The sequence below is a fragment of the Poecilia latipinna genome, unplaced genomic scaffold (genome assembly GCF_001443285.1).
Source record: "Poecilia latipinna isolate Pla-1442-1.1 unplaced genomic scaffold, P_latipinna-1.0 Scaffold426, whole genome shotgun sequence".
NCBI classification, from domain to species: Eukaryota; Metazoa; Chordata; class Actinopteri; order Cyprinodontiformes; family Poeciliidae; genus Poecilia; species Poecilia latipinna.
In genome coordinates, this window is record NW_015113042.1 from 56,883 (window position 1) to 72,681 (window position 15,799).

Consider the following 15,799-nt stretch of genomic DNA (forward strand, 5'->3'; position numbering starts at 1 on the left):
GTGTGTGTGTGTGCATTTTGTGTGAGAGTCCATGTGTTACCCTAAAGTTCCCTGCAGCTATCAGAGGAATATCGGTGCAAGCGGAAGATGGGAGGCGGACAAAAGAACGGCAAGCCTTTCCTCCAAGCTGCACTCTGCTCATTTTTATCTCCGCCATTTCTCTTAAGGGAACATCCATGGCTACAGGCAAAACTATGTGCTTTCAGTGGTCCAAGAGAGACTTATGTGTATGTGCAGCTTATTCTGGGACTAAAGAGCCCTCCCACTGAGCTTTAATTCCCCTGCTCTTACTTGAAAGGGTGCCATAGAGGCGGGTTGGGCAAAAAACATGGATGAGGAGTTACCAAGGTCTGGGAGAGGCAGAGAGCGCATAAATCTGGAAACATCCTCACTGTCTCCTCTGAATTTTACTAAGATCTGACTGGAAGACATGAAGAGGGAACTTATGTGTTCATTTCCTTCTGCACCATTGAAGAAACTACAGTGTTGCAGAAACACGTTGGATCTGAGGGATAATACTGGCCTGAGTAAAGATGCTGACTGTTAATGACCAGTGAGCTGAGAAATTTCCAAGAATACTAGCTTGAGATAGGACACCCCAACATGTACAGGCTCAGAGGGGGAAATGGAGCATGCAAGTGCAGATTGCATAAGTCATGCACTGGGGGGGGGGGGGGTTTTTTTGTCTGGGGGTATCTGCAAGGTGTTGGAGGGATCCCAGATGCAGCGCAGAGAAGATGATCAAAGGATTTCTGAGAAAATTAGCTGTCCTTTAAAATCTTTTGAAGATGTAAACAACAGCAATTTTACGTCTTAGATCAGAAACACAATCAGGAGGTAAGTCTTATAGACAAGTTAGAGCATCATTGTCTGGAGACATTTTCATAAATGGCAAGGACGAAGAACCCAAATGCAGAAAAGAGGCAGGTAGCATTAGCAAGTGAGCATATACAGTTGAAACTAGAAGCATGGTCCTCCTAGTCATTATTCCAAAAGAAACAAAAAAAAGACAGATTAAAGTGTGAAACTGAACAGAATAATATTCTTTTTAGCATAAAGCTATGAAAAGAAATGATAAATAATATGATATTTTTGCTGTATCACCAGTCCCCAAGTCGCACAGCAGTTTTAATTGTCAGGTATACTTCTGTACTTTGAAGTGGCGGCCCACAACCACACACAGTTTGATGACAGATTGAGCCACTAAAGGAGAAAAAGTCATAAAACTCATTTCAACTGCAATTTAAGGCAGCCATAAAAGTGACGATCAACTCAATTAAATAAAATGTAATTCAGTTTATGTATACGGCACAAGCTGACAACAAATAACATCTTACAAGACTTTGCAAGACCAACAGATCAAATTTAATGAAGACAGAGCAAGCACGCGTTAATGACAACACAGCAGGTGAGTTTGCATAAGATCTCCTGTTGTGAGAGACGGGGGTGGACTGAATATTCCAAACACCTGCTACAGAACACATTGTTCTCCGCTACCTTACCCTGACCTTCCCTCCTCCATTAGTTTCTGTTTTTGATGAGAACGGCCGCTTTGAAAATAAAGGAACGCGGCTTAATGAATGTGTTTTCTACATGGCGGAAAGCAGTGTGTTACTACGCAACACATCAGCTGCAAAGATATCCCCGTAGAGAATTTTCATCTGCCATCTGCCCGCATCCCCTCCTCTCTCTCTCTCTCTGAAAATCTATGTGCTTCGTCTTCTTCTTCTCCTCTCTTTCTTCTTCTTCTCCCTCTGTTTGGCTCACATATTCCCAAGCTTTTGATTCTGAGCAATTGGGAAATGGTGGGGTGCTTTTCAGGAAAAGTAAATAAGTGTTCTCTCCTAGTTTGCCATCCTTCCTGCCTTGATATGTTGACTGTAAAAGGCTTAGAGGCGTCTCTGTGGCAGGAATCAGTCTCCCGCTCTGCAAACACCGACTCTTATCAGAATCCCCTCTAATTAGTGACATGGCCTGCATTGTCAGGAAGAACAACTAGGAAGTGACGATGTTTTCATGTCATTTGACTGCAGTGTCGTGTTTTCATTTCACACTCATTTTGCTGTGTTTAGGTTAAATTAAGAACTTATGCACTTGTATTGACCATAGAGCTGCACAGTTTTACAAAAGGCCTCAGTGTGTGTCAGTGGGTGAGAGAGGGGCTGGTGTGCGTGTGTGTGTGTGTGCGCGCGTGCGATTGGTGTCCTATATCTGCAACAAACTTAATTTTACTCCTTCCCCCTGTGCTCTACTAAAACCAGTACGTATCAATATGCGCGTTATGACTCATTTTGACTTATGCAGCATGCCGTATAGCAGAGCCTACAACAGTCACAACTCTTTCTATATTTATCTGATGTGATTAAGCTCTGTTTGTGCTCATGATTCACCGTCTGCACTGCTGTGTAAGCTGTTTGTTGCTATAAGGTGCAGCTGTTTTCATTCGCTAATCATCAGAGCCCCCACTGAGACCCTCTGGGAGTGTGATGAACACACATCCTCAAACCGCAACAGAGGTGAGGCGCATTTCATTTACTATAAGGGTTTCTTTCCCCCCCGTCTCTTCAACCTTAACTTTCAGTGTATTTTAAAATCTCTGACCACTGCCTGACTCTCTGTGAGGAATTTGCAAAAATGCAACACCCGGCATGATGGTATAAGAGGGTTATAGTATATCCTGTTTTCTGTTAGATAACCCCACTGCATGGCCCATGGTTATTTGGCCAAGAACTGACGCGGCAGCAGCAGCAGCAGCAGCCCACACTTTGGCATCTCAACACAAAATAAGCAGTTGTGCAAACACAAAGCATTCCTTGAGCCGGTCTATATTTAGCGTCTCTGTTCAATTTGCGGATCCTGAACAGCTTGCGCACAGGATCATGCTTAAGCCTACACATCATGATGTTACAATCTGGCGGCTTAATTAAAATAAACAAACAGGTTAACAATAATTCTCTTAATCCCTCAACACCAACCCACAAATGTGATGAAATCCGTGCTCGGATGCTGTTTCCAGCCATATTTAGAGTTTGTCTCAATTGGCTGTGCAATTCATTCATTCAAGGCAGCTAAACGTGGCGTCCGCAATGAATGACCGACACGCACTTCTAAGTCCTGTCAAACACTCATGATGTATAGCAATAGTTTTATGTTGAAGTGGATCTTTAACATAAAAGATCCACTTTTATGGATCTTTTATGTCCCTTTTACTTAAAAGGGACAAACAATTTACAGAGAGAGCAGTATTCATAGGCCGACAAATTTATCCACTTCCAGAGACCAGTCATGAAAATATTTGTAAAAGAGACAACAAATGAGATCGTATGAGATGGCTTTCTTCAATGGCAATTTCACAACATAAAGATAAATTAAAACTCCTCAACATGTGCATCCCACTAAGTGGAAAACCAGAAGCAAAGCAGATAAAATGTCCGTCGACATTTATCTGTCTCGGTGTGACTCTTTCACACCGAGACGCAGCTTCAAACCTGTTCCAGTGTTTAGTGAAATGCAAATTATTTCCAAGCTAACCGTGTTTTATTACCAGTGGAAATGTGATGGATGCAGTCTCTTAACAGAGGGACATTTCAGAAAGCTTCTGCCAGTTTCTGTCATCAGCAAAGCCCGTTTATTGTCCCCCGATGTGCTACAGACGGCTGCTGTTGTGGTCGTTGAAAAGAAAGGCCTCGGCAAAGAAGATTCCTGTTTGCAAAACGGCATAAAAGGTCATGCTAGTTGTCATGGCAGCCGAAGCCAATTGCTCTAACACGACGATGTCTGACAATGGACGGCCATGGACGAGCTGCAGACAGGAAGGACAACAAAATGTTAACCGGCAAAGCCTGCCGCTTTGCTTTATGTCGTTATTCTCGTTGCGTACTAAAGAAGAACGGGTTTTGCATGATGTTAGAAGAAAAGCACATTTTTACAGAAAGTTTTTATTGGAGCTGTTGTTTTGATCTCATGCAGGAACTGTGGTTTTTGCTGATGAGCAGCAGCAGCTTGAGTGCAAGACTTCAATCTGCAACAGGCCTGGCCCAAAAAACCTTGATGCACAACGTCTCTGCTGCCGTGTCCTGTCAGGAAAGCAAGTCAGTAAATCTGTCAGCGTTACTAAGAAAAGCCGAGGGTCTGTTAGGCTAAATCAGGCAGGCAAAAAGCCACGTAACCCCGGCTATGAATCAGAGAGCAGAATGCTAGACTCATCCTTGACCGCCACACACAAACACAGACTTGCACATTCATGCATTGCAAACTGCGTACACGGTGCACGCACAGATTCAGGGAGGTCCGCACAGACAGACAAAAAGCGAGCACCCACACACCCACCTTCACTTTGCTGTTCTTAAGCAAACAGCCTGAAGCTCAGAGGATGAGCATGTCAGTGGTGTGGGCTGACATTCTGTCACACAAAGAGAGCGGATGGAGACACATGCCTCTTCAGCATCCTCCTGTGCGTTTCGGCTTACACGCCAGCACCGCCTCGTGTCTCATTACTTCATCTTTGTGGTGCACAGATAGACTGTTTTTTTTGTTTGTTTTTTTTTTTTGGATTCCACAAACCATTTTTTTTTATTCTGTCAACTTTGACATTACAGGGGAGAGAAAAAAAAACTGGGTGAAGATATAAAATACCTTCAAAGGCATGCAGAAGTAGGTTGCATCTGCTGGAGCTGATTCTCATTACAGAGAAGAGGAAATAAAAGTAGGAGTGCACAATTCACAGGTAGTTTGTCTGTAGTTGGGCACCTTTAGCATGATGAGTAGGCAGACAAGGAAAGAGGGAGGGAGGAAAGCGGTGTGCCACGGCTCTCCCTCCTCACAGCCAAAAAACCCTCTAATTAAGGAGCATGGAGCGAGCGGAGAACAACAGCTCTGCATTGTCACATAATGATTTTCTTATCAACCGCAGCGCAGAAAAAGCGGCGCGCCTCTCATCTGATGGATGTACGCATGCATCTCCGTGCTTCCAGGGAGCGTCTCAGAAGGAGACATCTAGTCGCACCAAGAAGCATGCAAGCAACAGTCTCAGTGCTATTTTTTACTGCTCTGCAGCAGCAGGATGTAACAGAAAAAAAACACAAAAAAAACAGCAGAGAGCAACAATCGATGAAAAGCAACTAAAGCATCAGAGGGACGAAGCTACCACCCGTATTAAAACATATGCCGAGAGCTCGGGTGATTATTATTAACGTTTAGAGGGAGGTTTTTCGTGGCAATTTACTTTGATGGATGTTTGAAACCTTACTGCTCTGCAAAATTTTTTATTATGTCCATATTTATGGAGCCGCTTGCATTGTTGTCATTCTTTGCCCTCTTATCCAGATGGACCAAATGGCAAAGTACCTGTCCAGAGGGGCACAAAATGATTTCAATTTTCTTAGGAATCCTCTGCACTGTTTTCCTTCAATATAGCTCCAAAGTAAGTTATTGAGATTTTTTTATGTGTGTGTGTGTGTGATGGACCAACACAAAGTTTTGCATAATTCCAAAAATGAGTTGTGGTTTTAGATTTTTCAACAAATTACAATCTAAAATACAAAAAAAAAAAAAAAATTGTGCAGTGGGTAATTGACCCTCCCCTCTACTGGACCACACTTAAATCAGTGGTGTCCACACTTTTTACTCACCGGCCACAGAAAAATGAAATATATTTTTAAAGTTCAAAAATAATTTTAACTTTAAAAGCAAAGTTAAAATTGGTACCAACTTATTTCTACCTGTTCGGTAATTAACTAACTTTGAAACATTTTATATAGCAAATCTAACTGTTGCATAAAATCAATTAAAACTTGTTGATCTAAAAAAAAAAGAGGATTTTGCTTTATCTTAAAAACTGATATAATTCCTGATTTTTTTTTTTGTGACAATTTCTTTTTCTTTTCTTGATATGGAAAAACAATTGTTTAGGCTCATTATAAAGAAGAGCAGAGTCATTCCTTGTAAACACTTCTTGAGTTTAGAAGAAGTATCTTTTTATAAAAACATTCCTGAAGGTTGCAGATGAAACCCAGTGAAGTCTCCCAGTTGGTAAATAGATCCCACTTGTGTGTAATTTCAACAGAGTGTGAACTCGTTTCTGCAGGCCTTGGATGTTGCTTAGAGAACATTAGTGAACAAACACCATCATGAAGATCAAGGAGCGCAGCAGACATGCTGGGGTTTATCGTCATTATGGTCTTTATTTATTCAAGTATAAGTTACAGAGATTAAAACATTCTGTGAGACTAACTCACAAACGCCTTAAAGCAGAAAAAAAAAATACAATATTCAAAAAAACACAAAATATATGTCATTAATATGCAACATAAGCCCTTTAAAGCAAGGTACAATTTTATAATACAACCCAATACTTTAAACATCTGACAGAGCCGTTTTCAATCCATTATCTGGCAATGAAAAGACTATGATCAATCAGAGAGGCAGCCAAGAGGCCCATGGTAACTCTGGAGGACCTGCAGAGATCCACAGCTCAGGAGGGAAAATCTGTGTCCAACTACTATTCATGCTCTCCACAGATCTGGTCTTTAAGGCAGCAAAACAGTTGAAGAAAAGTCTGAAAAAAATCCCTTCTGCAGTTTTTTCCCCAAGCATAGAGGATACAGAAGAGTTATGGAAGATGTTGCTCTGCACAGATGAGACCAGAACTGAACTTTTGATCTTACATGCAGAACAATATATGGAGGAAAATCTGAGACTAAATTTCACACACAAAAAAAAAAAAAAAAATCTAATAAAATAAAAAGCACACACACACACAAAAAAAATCAATCTTTCTCAATTTGAATTTTTAGCAAAAGCAAAATGGATTTGTGCTTTAACCCCAGAGAATATCATGTCAGAGAGACGTCCTCACATAGCAACAAACCAGACAAATTCACATGAAGTATTTCATGTGTAAATGTAGGTTAGATTCAATGAAGCTAAAGTAATTTCAGACATGCTTCTACTTTGTGCTACTTTCGCTAGATTCTGCTTTGTATCACACACAATCCTGCCTCTCTACTCGGTGTGTTTGGGGTTTTTAGGATTATTACTAAAATGCAAGTTGCATTATGAGGCAATCTTTCTACATAAGAGAACCAAAATGCAAACAATTCAAATAAACCTTTTGTTGTTGTTTTTTTATTTGATGAATGGACAGATGATGACATGTGGATGAATTTTACTGATGAACTACTGCAGAAAGAGGGGCAACACAGGGTCGGGTGGCAGATGGGTCCTACTCTGATTAGAGGTTAGCAGATGCCCCGAGATCCTACAGGCCACAGAAATGCCCCCAGACACTGACGTCAGAGTGGAAAACAGGCCACTATCTGACTCCGTTGCATCACGTGTGCACTCTTTCAAACTACATAAAAGTTAAATGTGCTTCCTGACTGGTCTTTTCTTTTTGGACCAAAACCAAATTTGAACTTTTTTTTTTTTTTTTTTTTAACGATTTGTCACATTACAGACCAAAACTAGAGTGAAGGAGGAGAGAATCATATATGATGGGTTGAAAAATGCCAGATAAAATCTTCAAACTGCGGTGTGCATTTTTATTCAGCTGGATTCATTTTGATATCCCTAAATAAAAGCGAGCAAAATCAAATGCTTTCTGAAGCCACTTCAGAAAGCATTTACACAATAGTAAATTTAGTAAACTGTAGTTTACACAATAGTTGTGTTGTGTAAATTAATCTCTCTATCAATCCAGCTGATTTGAAGGCCTCAGAGGTTTGTTAGAGAACAAAAAGAATCATAAAGACCAAGAAACAGCAGACATGTAAGGGAAAGGTTGAATGTTATACTATTCTTTCAAAATTTGTTTTTGTGGGGAAACAATGTTTTAAACCATTAATCATTGTCCTTTACTTCATGTGCTATTTTGCATTGGTCTATCCCATAAAATTGTGTTAAAAAAAAAAAAAAAACACACTGATGCTTGTGTTTGCAACTTGAAAAACCAGCTTATGCACTGTAATGCCAGACCAAAACATTCAGTGCGAGTTTTAAACAGGATATATTTGGTCCAGCACTGATTTCGTCGGGCTTCACACAATTAACAAAGAACAACAACTTCCCCTTTCAGCTTTTAGCCATCACCACACAGCAGTACGCATTCCTCCAAAATATAACATCATATTTTAGTGTAAGACAAAGCAACCTCCTCTCTAACTGTTGCAGTGAAAACGGACCCAAACACATCAGGTAGGAAACTTTGAGGGGAGAGAGAGAGCTGAGAACAGAATGACGACGAAATTTAACAGTGCTTCTACTAGGAGAACACCGCCATCTAGTGTACAGGCATGGTAATGTCAGGGCATAAAAAACATTTCACTCATTGTTCTTAAGGCACAAACTTATCTGATATTGCATAAGGCACGAAAACATTTAACGTGTATTATTGCAAAAATAAAAATATTACACAAAATTCAGTTTTTGTAGAAAGGCTAATAAACCTAATTTGAAAAAACAATGTCATTTACTTTAATTAGTCGTTAGCCAGGCACTGTTTTTTTTGTTGTTTTTTTGTACTCGTATTTAAAAAATAAAAAGTAAATTTAGTCAAATTTATTTTATGGGAAATGTTATGTTCAAATATATTTTCACAAAAAATGTTTGCATGCTTTCACACTTTTTTAAGAAGGAAGTTGGAAAAGAACAAAAAAATTACAAGATATTTTAAGCATTTTGACTAAACAAGACTGATTGTCAACAAAATAATATACAGGATTATTAATCTGACTCTGCCAGAGACCCTAGAAAAAAAAAAAATCACTTTTCAGTCATATTATGTTTTCATCCAGTGCAAATGAGCTTGAAATAAATTGTTACAAACATAGCACTCTCTAATTTTACTGGCATTCCTGGAGAAAAAAAGAAGAAAAGAAATGTGTAAAAGTCCTTTAAATAAACTAATCTTTAATACCCCTCTGCCACAAAAAAGTCAACCTTCACCTAAAAATTATTTTCAACTCTTAAGTGTATTTTTGTTTTTTTGTTTATTTTGAATGACTACCTTACTTTTTTGTATTGCTCAAAATCAACTCCACGTTTTTCCTGTTTGTTGGAGTTACAAATAAATAGGTAAATAAATACAGGTCCATTTCTCCTAATTACTCTTCAAAATGGAAACATGCCATTCCACCAAGGCAAATAGGTTCCAGGAAAGCCTCTTTTCCACCACATCCTGAGTGATGCTTGAAACACTTAGAACTCAGGGAGGTAAACAGGATGTTTTTCAGTGTGTTTTTCAAGGTATGATCAGTATAAGGTGACATAAGATTAGCTTAGTTTTCACACTTTTTTACCAAGACTGCTAACAAATGTGAACAGTGCTGTATGCGTTTAATAAGTAATACTAATGAAATCAATACAAAACTCCTCTTGCTTTATTGGCTTAAAGTAAATCAGCTACATAACAGGAATAAAGCAGAAAAAAATCTTTGGAAAAGCTAAACTTCTCCCTCAGTTTAGCCCAGGTCATATACAAAAAAAAAAAAAAAAACACATCTTCAAGTATCCGTGGTGAACATCACTGTTGAAAAGTGCAGATTTGCAACTGGGAACTTTATTAAGAGCAGCACTAAGTCTGTCTAAATAAATATTTTCGAACAATCAGTCATCCTCTGTTACACCTTTAAGACGAAGCTCCTCTTGAACCCTGAACAGGTACGCTGGATCTGGATAACCAAAACTGTAACAGAAAGAGACGAGCAGAGAAACAGATCTCATTGTTTTTGTGAGTTCCAGGGCTGCTGCAAAACCATCCAACAGTTAATGCAACATAAATAATTTCACCTACCTGAACTTATTCTTTACCTCAAGCAGCCAGTGTTGCCCAAAAGACAGCCCAAATAACTAAGGTTGATCCTAGCTTTCCTGATGTACCTGGAAAACCAGTTTTTTGTTTTTTTTTGTTGAGTAGTGGTCAAGCATTGGGACTGATTAAGTATTTTTTTTCACAAACTTTACTGTTTTACTTTTTTATCGCTGAAGTTAATCTGGTCTTAAACAATTTCATTGAAAAATACATCACGCTTATGCAACAAGAGTTGGTTTTCGTAAGAACGAAGATGTAAAGAGTTTCTTAACTACGTAAATAAAACGTGAACATTTTGATCCCTGATGCACGTGGGATAAAACGCTCCGTCACGCTGGGAAAAGCATTGAACAGCTGCTGGACGGTTGGACAAAGTTCCTCTTAGAGGATGTTTTGTTGCTTCTTATTATTCATAGAAGTTTATTTGGAAAAGTAAGTCCACTACTTCGCACAAGAAGCAGGCCTATATAACTATAAGCAGAATACAGGTCTCATTTGCTGTTTTTCCTATAAAATGTCAAGTTGCTTTAGATGTTTTTCTTGAATAAGAAGAAATACATGTGCCAAAAACTCACACCTGCTCTGCAGTGGTGGAAACCTGATTTCTTAGCTGCACAGTCTTTCTGAAACGGACTTGCTGGACTTTCACAGAGCTTCTTCACAACAGCTGAATGTCTGACCTTGAAGTTGTTGTGGTTTATTTATTTCAAAAGGGACAATGCATAGAGGCTCGTTTTAGTCCCTTCAGGTACAATCAATATAAATACTAGATATTACCGTGGAACGCAGACAGGTTTCTTCCAAAAAGAAATAAATGATTATTATTGTTATAAATAAAAAATACTTTTTAATCTAAAAGAGGCATGTCAAGTTACACAGCTAAAAAGAATAAAAAGCGATATAGCACAACGGCTTACTACAATGCAAACAATACAATAATCACATAATCAGTGCCTGCATATTTGATTATCTAAGAGCCATGCTTTTAAGTTAGTAGAAACGTATTTGAAAGACTCATAAGTTTGTACGCTCTCTGTATTTTATTCCAGCCAGCAGAAGCTTTCAATGAAAATGAGTTCTGATCAAATGTACCACGTCTAACGCACCAAATGCAGAAAATAACTGTTCAAGGCCTCTGCTATTTTATCATCAGGCTTTGTGCCTGATGATTCTAGAAATCATGTATCTGGATAAATCTAACTAGCAGCAGTATCCTTAATTTGGAAGCAGTTTTGTTGAAAAGCCATAATGACAGCAAGTGTTTCAGTTGAGGTAATAATGCCGAGTCAAGCAATTTGGTGACAAAGTGATAAACATCAACTGGAACCAAGATCGGTGTGGTGCTCAAACAGACTTTGCAAAGCATGATGCACAACTATACAAATACGTTTAGAAAAGTAGGCAGCAACATCAATAAATAAACAGTTAGATAAAAATAGCGGAGTGCATTAAAAAAGACCCTGAAGTGGGACCAAGCTTGCTAAGCAAAGCAGAAAATGAGGGTTTATGAGAGTTGGAGGCCCAAGGAGATGTATAATTTAAGACTCAAGTTGATTTGAGTGTGATGTTTTTCAACCGTTTTGTCGACAGAAAACAACAGCACAGCAAAATGGGTCTTTGCAGTCCTTCATCTATGTTTTAGAAACAAGTCTCGTCTTTTTTTAAGAAGCTTTTCGTCACTAATTTGTTATTGTTTATTGACTCTGTTAAGTGCTGGATTAACAATTGTCCAGTGGTCAAAAAAACTCTTATGAGGAGTCTAAGAACAGTCTTTATGATACTTCTGCAAAAAGGAAGCATTCAGACTTTAGAAATCTTCTAAGCTACCTTACAAGATACAAAGACAAAGAAGACTGACTTCAACCACCTCTCCGTTTTGAAATGACTTTTCTGCTTTTCTAATGAGAGAAGGATACCAGGCATCGTCGTCGAGCCTGGATGGATCGCCTACCTCTCTGGACCGCCATTTATGCTGGTCTTGTGGTGAATGTCGTTCCAGGTAATGACATTGTTGAGGCCTGTGGTGGCCGACCGTCCAACGGTAAAAGTAAGTCTTCGGTCAAATGCTTTCCTTAGCAGCCTCAAGACCTTCTGTCCCTCTGCACAATCTGGCAGGTAGGCAGTACGAGAGGTGCTGCTGTACCTCACGCCGGGATTTGGGTGCTCAGCCTGGAATAAAGACAACATTTTTTTTTAGCTGAGCACCAAAACGTTTCAGCATAAAAATACAAAAAAACAAACATTCATTTTGCCAGTTGATAACTTTCTGAGGCCCTGGTTGTCTTGATGTTCTCTTCAATCAAATTAGACATCAGTTCTGAAATCTCATTATTAACCATGAACTAATTAGTAACAAGCATTTTTGGGGCCTGCCATAGCAGAGCACAGGAGAGCATTGAAATGCCTTGCAATTTTGAACAAAACAAAAAAAAAAACTGTTGTTAATTTGTTGCTAAGAGATGAGCACGTTTTCTGGTAACCACGTGCCATGAAGTAAACATCGGATTTTTACTTTTGCAAAATTTACCAACTGTAAATTTTCTGTGTCTAAGAAGATAATACTGCTTATCTGCTTAGACGGTAAATTTACAGTTGGTAAATTTCCTGTGTCTAAGCAGATGAGCAGTATTTCAAAAGAGATTATATTTAATAAACAATAATATTACCTGTTATTAATTTGGTGTCAAGAGATGAGCGTTTTTTTCTAGTAACAAACTGCCACGAAGTATAAATCAAATTTTTACTTTTGTGTTGAATTTCTGTTTTATAATCCATTTACCACCAATGACAAAAAATAAAAATCACATTTCTGAAAGATTCACCAACTGCACAGTTCTTGTTAAGTAGTAAGTAGTGTAAGATAAGTAGTATTTCAGAAGAGCAGAAGAAATCTTATGTTTTTTGAACAATAACAATATTTGTTGCTAATCACTGCCTTGCATCTTGGTGCAGAGTTGATGTACAGGTACCTTTCACATTATCCAGTTTCAGTTTACATTTCTGAGTGCAGTAGACTGAATCATCTTCCTAAATACTCCTGAGTAAATGTAGCCACCAGTTTCTCATGGTGTGCTGCCAGAGTGCTTGAAGGTCATCTATATTTAACAGTGTACAGCACTGGCCTTTACACAAAGAATACCTGAACCTTTCCTCTTACTAACAGCTTTAACCTGCAGAACAATTTGGTTGCAAAGTTTCTTGTTTGTGTTTTGCATCAGTTAATATTACCTGACTGGAAAATGCTTCAAACAATCTCATGAGTTAAATACATGGCTTGATAAAGGTAAATGCTCAGTCTGCATGAATACAGATACTTTGAGGAAAAACTGTTTTGTTTTTTTCAGTCTTGTTATGATGTTAGCATCCACTTTTGCCATGTATAAAGGACATGCTTTATGGGTTGCCACAATGCAACTTTATGGGTTGCATTGTGGCAACTTTATGGGTTGCAACTTTTTTTGGAGGATAAAGTTGGTTGCTCTCCAACTTTATCCCAAGAATATACAGTTGTAAAATGGTTTAACAAATGGAGTCTTGACAAAAGTTCAGTCTGGAAGATTCTAGTCGCACCTGCCTCATCAATCAGCGCCCGCCTCTCTGCAACCTGGACCTATCGGTGTGGACCAAGTTTCGCTCCAGCCAATCATCGTTTGGGCTTCAGTTCAAAAGGACCTTCACCCATAGCCTCCTCTGCTCACCAGCTGCGATCAACCCATCTCCACCTTCTGCTCCTGGCTCTCAGGCCTCATCTTCCTCCGACCACCAGTACAGGCCCCGGGGGTCTACATTCCTATGCTGCCTCAGGAATGTTCATCGAGCTCATCGAAGTCCAGCTCGATGTCCCCGGCCGGGGCCTGAGCGCCAAAGGACTTTTTATTTTCATGTTCATTTTGTCATTAAACTCTTTTAATCGCCTTCTTTCTCCGTTTGAGTCTCTCCAGATTGAACTAATGATACGTCCACTTATTTATCATCTTTTACTGTCAATTATTAATCAGCTCTGTATTAACGTTAAATCAAGCAGAAAGGACGGTTCTTTACACATCATTACGTCCACACTCTGTTTTCAACAACGTAATGACGTCAATCTGAAGAGTTCACTCGGACGCCTTAAAAGGAACTTTCCTCCTGTAATTAAAGAAGGAAACACAACGCCCCCTGCTGGATAACTATGTTCCAAAACAAGTAACAACATATGAACAGCAGCAGCGTGAGGAAACTGCCGGACTCACCCCTTGTATCCCCCCTGGGAAACTGTACTGGATGACGATTGAGCCGCAGCTCTCGAAGCCCGGCAGCTTCAGTAGGCTGCGGGTCACCGTCATCGTGCCCTGCGGCTGGGTCCCCGTGTACACTCCGTGGAAGGTGTTGCATATCGGACATGCGGGCTTCAGTCTGAAAACTGAGTCGATGCACTCCGAGCAGAAGGAGTGCTGACACTTAAGCGTTTTCTTCCTCTGAATCCTCTCCAAGCAGATGACGCAGTCTCCCGTGCTGTCAGCGTGCTTGCTGTTGTTTGCCGGGTTCTCCATGATTTCCACGGAATGTCAGTCATTTAGCAGATTTCTGCTTCCTCTCTGGGTCTGACTCCTCAGGGGTTGGATACTTCAGACCTGTGACGAAGAGAAAGGAGCGTCTAGTTCATCTCTACTGGATGATAAACTGCCCATGTGCCAGGAAGTGGTAAACAACTCGTCTCTGATTGGTTGTATGTCGTTTTATTATTATTTCTCCTGCCCAGGTTGTTTTAACAGCTGCGATGAAAGGTAAAGTAACGCATTCTGTTGATATTTAAATCACTCGCGTTATACTTCAGGTTTACACATTTGAGCTTTTGACATCAGCTTTATTGTGGGTTTGCGATAACTTCTGTTTTTTATAACCTGAATAAACTACATTTTTTTAAATAAGGTTTCATTCTTAAAGAATATACATGTGAAAAGCTGACCTTGAGCTCTTTAAAAAGTAACTCCTTCCCTCTACTTTATGAACTCCATTCTGCCAACAGGACAGCACTTAGGTTTTTATTATTGTCCTGTTAAAAACATCCATTCACATGCCCACCCCATTTTATTCAAAATCACCTGATATTTCAGATTTAATAATACCATGTTTTCTAATATCAGATACTCAGATTCTTTGGAAAACAAACAGGCCCACAGCATCACAGATTCCCAGCCATCCTTAGTAGTTTGCACCATCATTAACACGGTGTAGGAGAGATGCTGGTCCACACATTCATCACATCTTCCACACCAGATCGGCTCAAAGTGGGGTTTTTTTGTAGACATGCTCAGCCTTCATCCAGTCAAGTCAGACAGTTCCAGTTAAGCAGTAATCTAGACCTGAAAAACAGAAAGTCATGAATTAATAATGAAAGGTCAGTAGGCACATCAAAAAAGCATGTGTTTGCTATACAATTTTCCTTAATTTTATCATTTGTTACCAAGGGTTTCAATACATTTGTAGAGGCTGGTTGGATATGGGAAAAATGTGATGACTTTTGTTCATTCACCTCTATTTCCAGGATTTTATAACAGGTATCCTGTCCATCCTTTTTGACCAGAAAAAGTACAGAAAAGGCACAATAGTTATTTCCAAAATAACTATTGCTACCGTATTGGTTTCTTTGGTTTTCGCTTTTGCTCAAACTTTAATTTGTTCTATGATCTGAAACATACAGGTGTGACTAAAAAGCAAAAACAGAAGAAAACTGCATGGGGGCTAATACTTCTTCACAGATGTTGAAGCAGTTTGAGCATATAGCGGTTCCCTGCAATAAACTTTTCTATTAGTGCAATAAGTCTTCAAGAAAAATTTATTACACCTTATTTTAGCAACATGTTGCTGTATTTATGGTGACAGCACAATAGAATGATTACATTGGCTGGTATATTAATTTATGATATGTTTAGTTTTTATTAAAGATGGAAAAATCATAACTGCTTCCTACAAGTCACTTCAAAACACTCTTGCTGGATACTTTTAATA

At 39.2% G+C, this 15,799-nt stretch overlaps 1 protein-coding gene across 2 annotated transcripts in view; it reads right to left on the reverse strand.

The window, feature by feature from the left end:
- Positions 1-15,390, reverse strand: part of LOC106950874 (probable E3 ubiquitin-protein ligase DTX3) — a 22,043-nt gene extending 6,653 nt beyond the window's left edge. The window contains exons 1-3 of one of the 2 annotated variants that reach the window (XM_015038018.1): positions 14,041-15,354; positions 11,760-11,977; positions 9,046-9,682 (exon numbers count right to left, since the gene is read on the reverse strand). In XM_015038018.1, the coding sequence (XP_014893504.1) occupies positions 9,604-9,682; positions 11,760-11,977; positions 14,041-14,340 (597 nt within the window). In that variant the 5' untranslated portion in view covers positions 14,341-15,354 and the 3' untranslated portion in view covers positions 9,046-9,603. Of the gene's footprint in view, positions 1-9,045; positions 9,683-11,759; positions 11,978-14,040 lie in introns of those variants that run through there. The other variant, XM_015038019.1, reaches the window with a different exon arrangement.
- Positions 15,391-15,799: the final 409 nt, after the last annotated feature.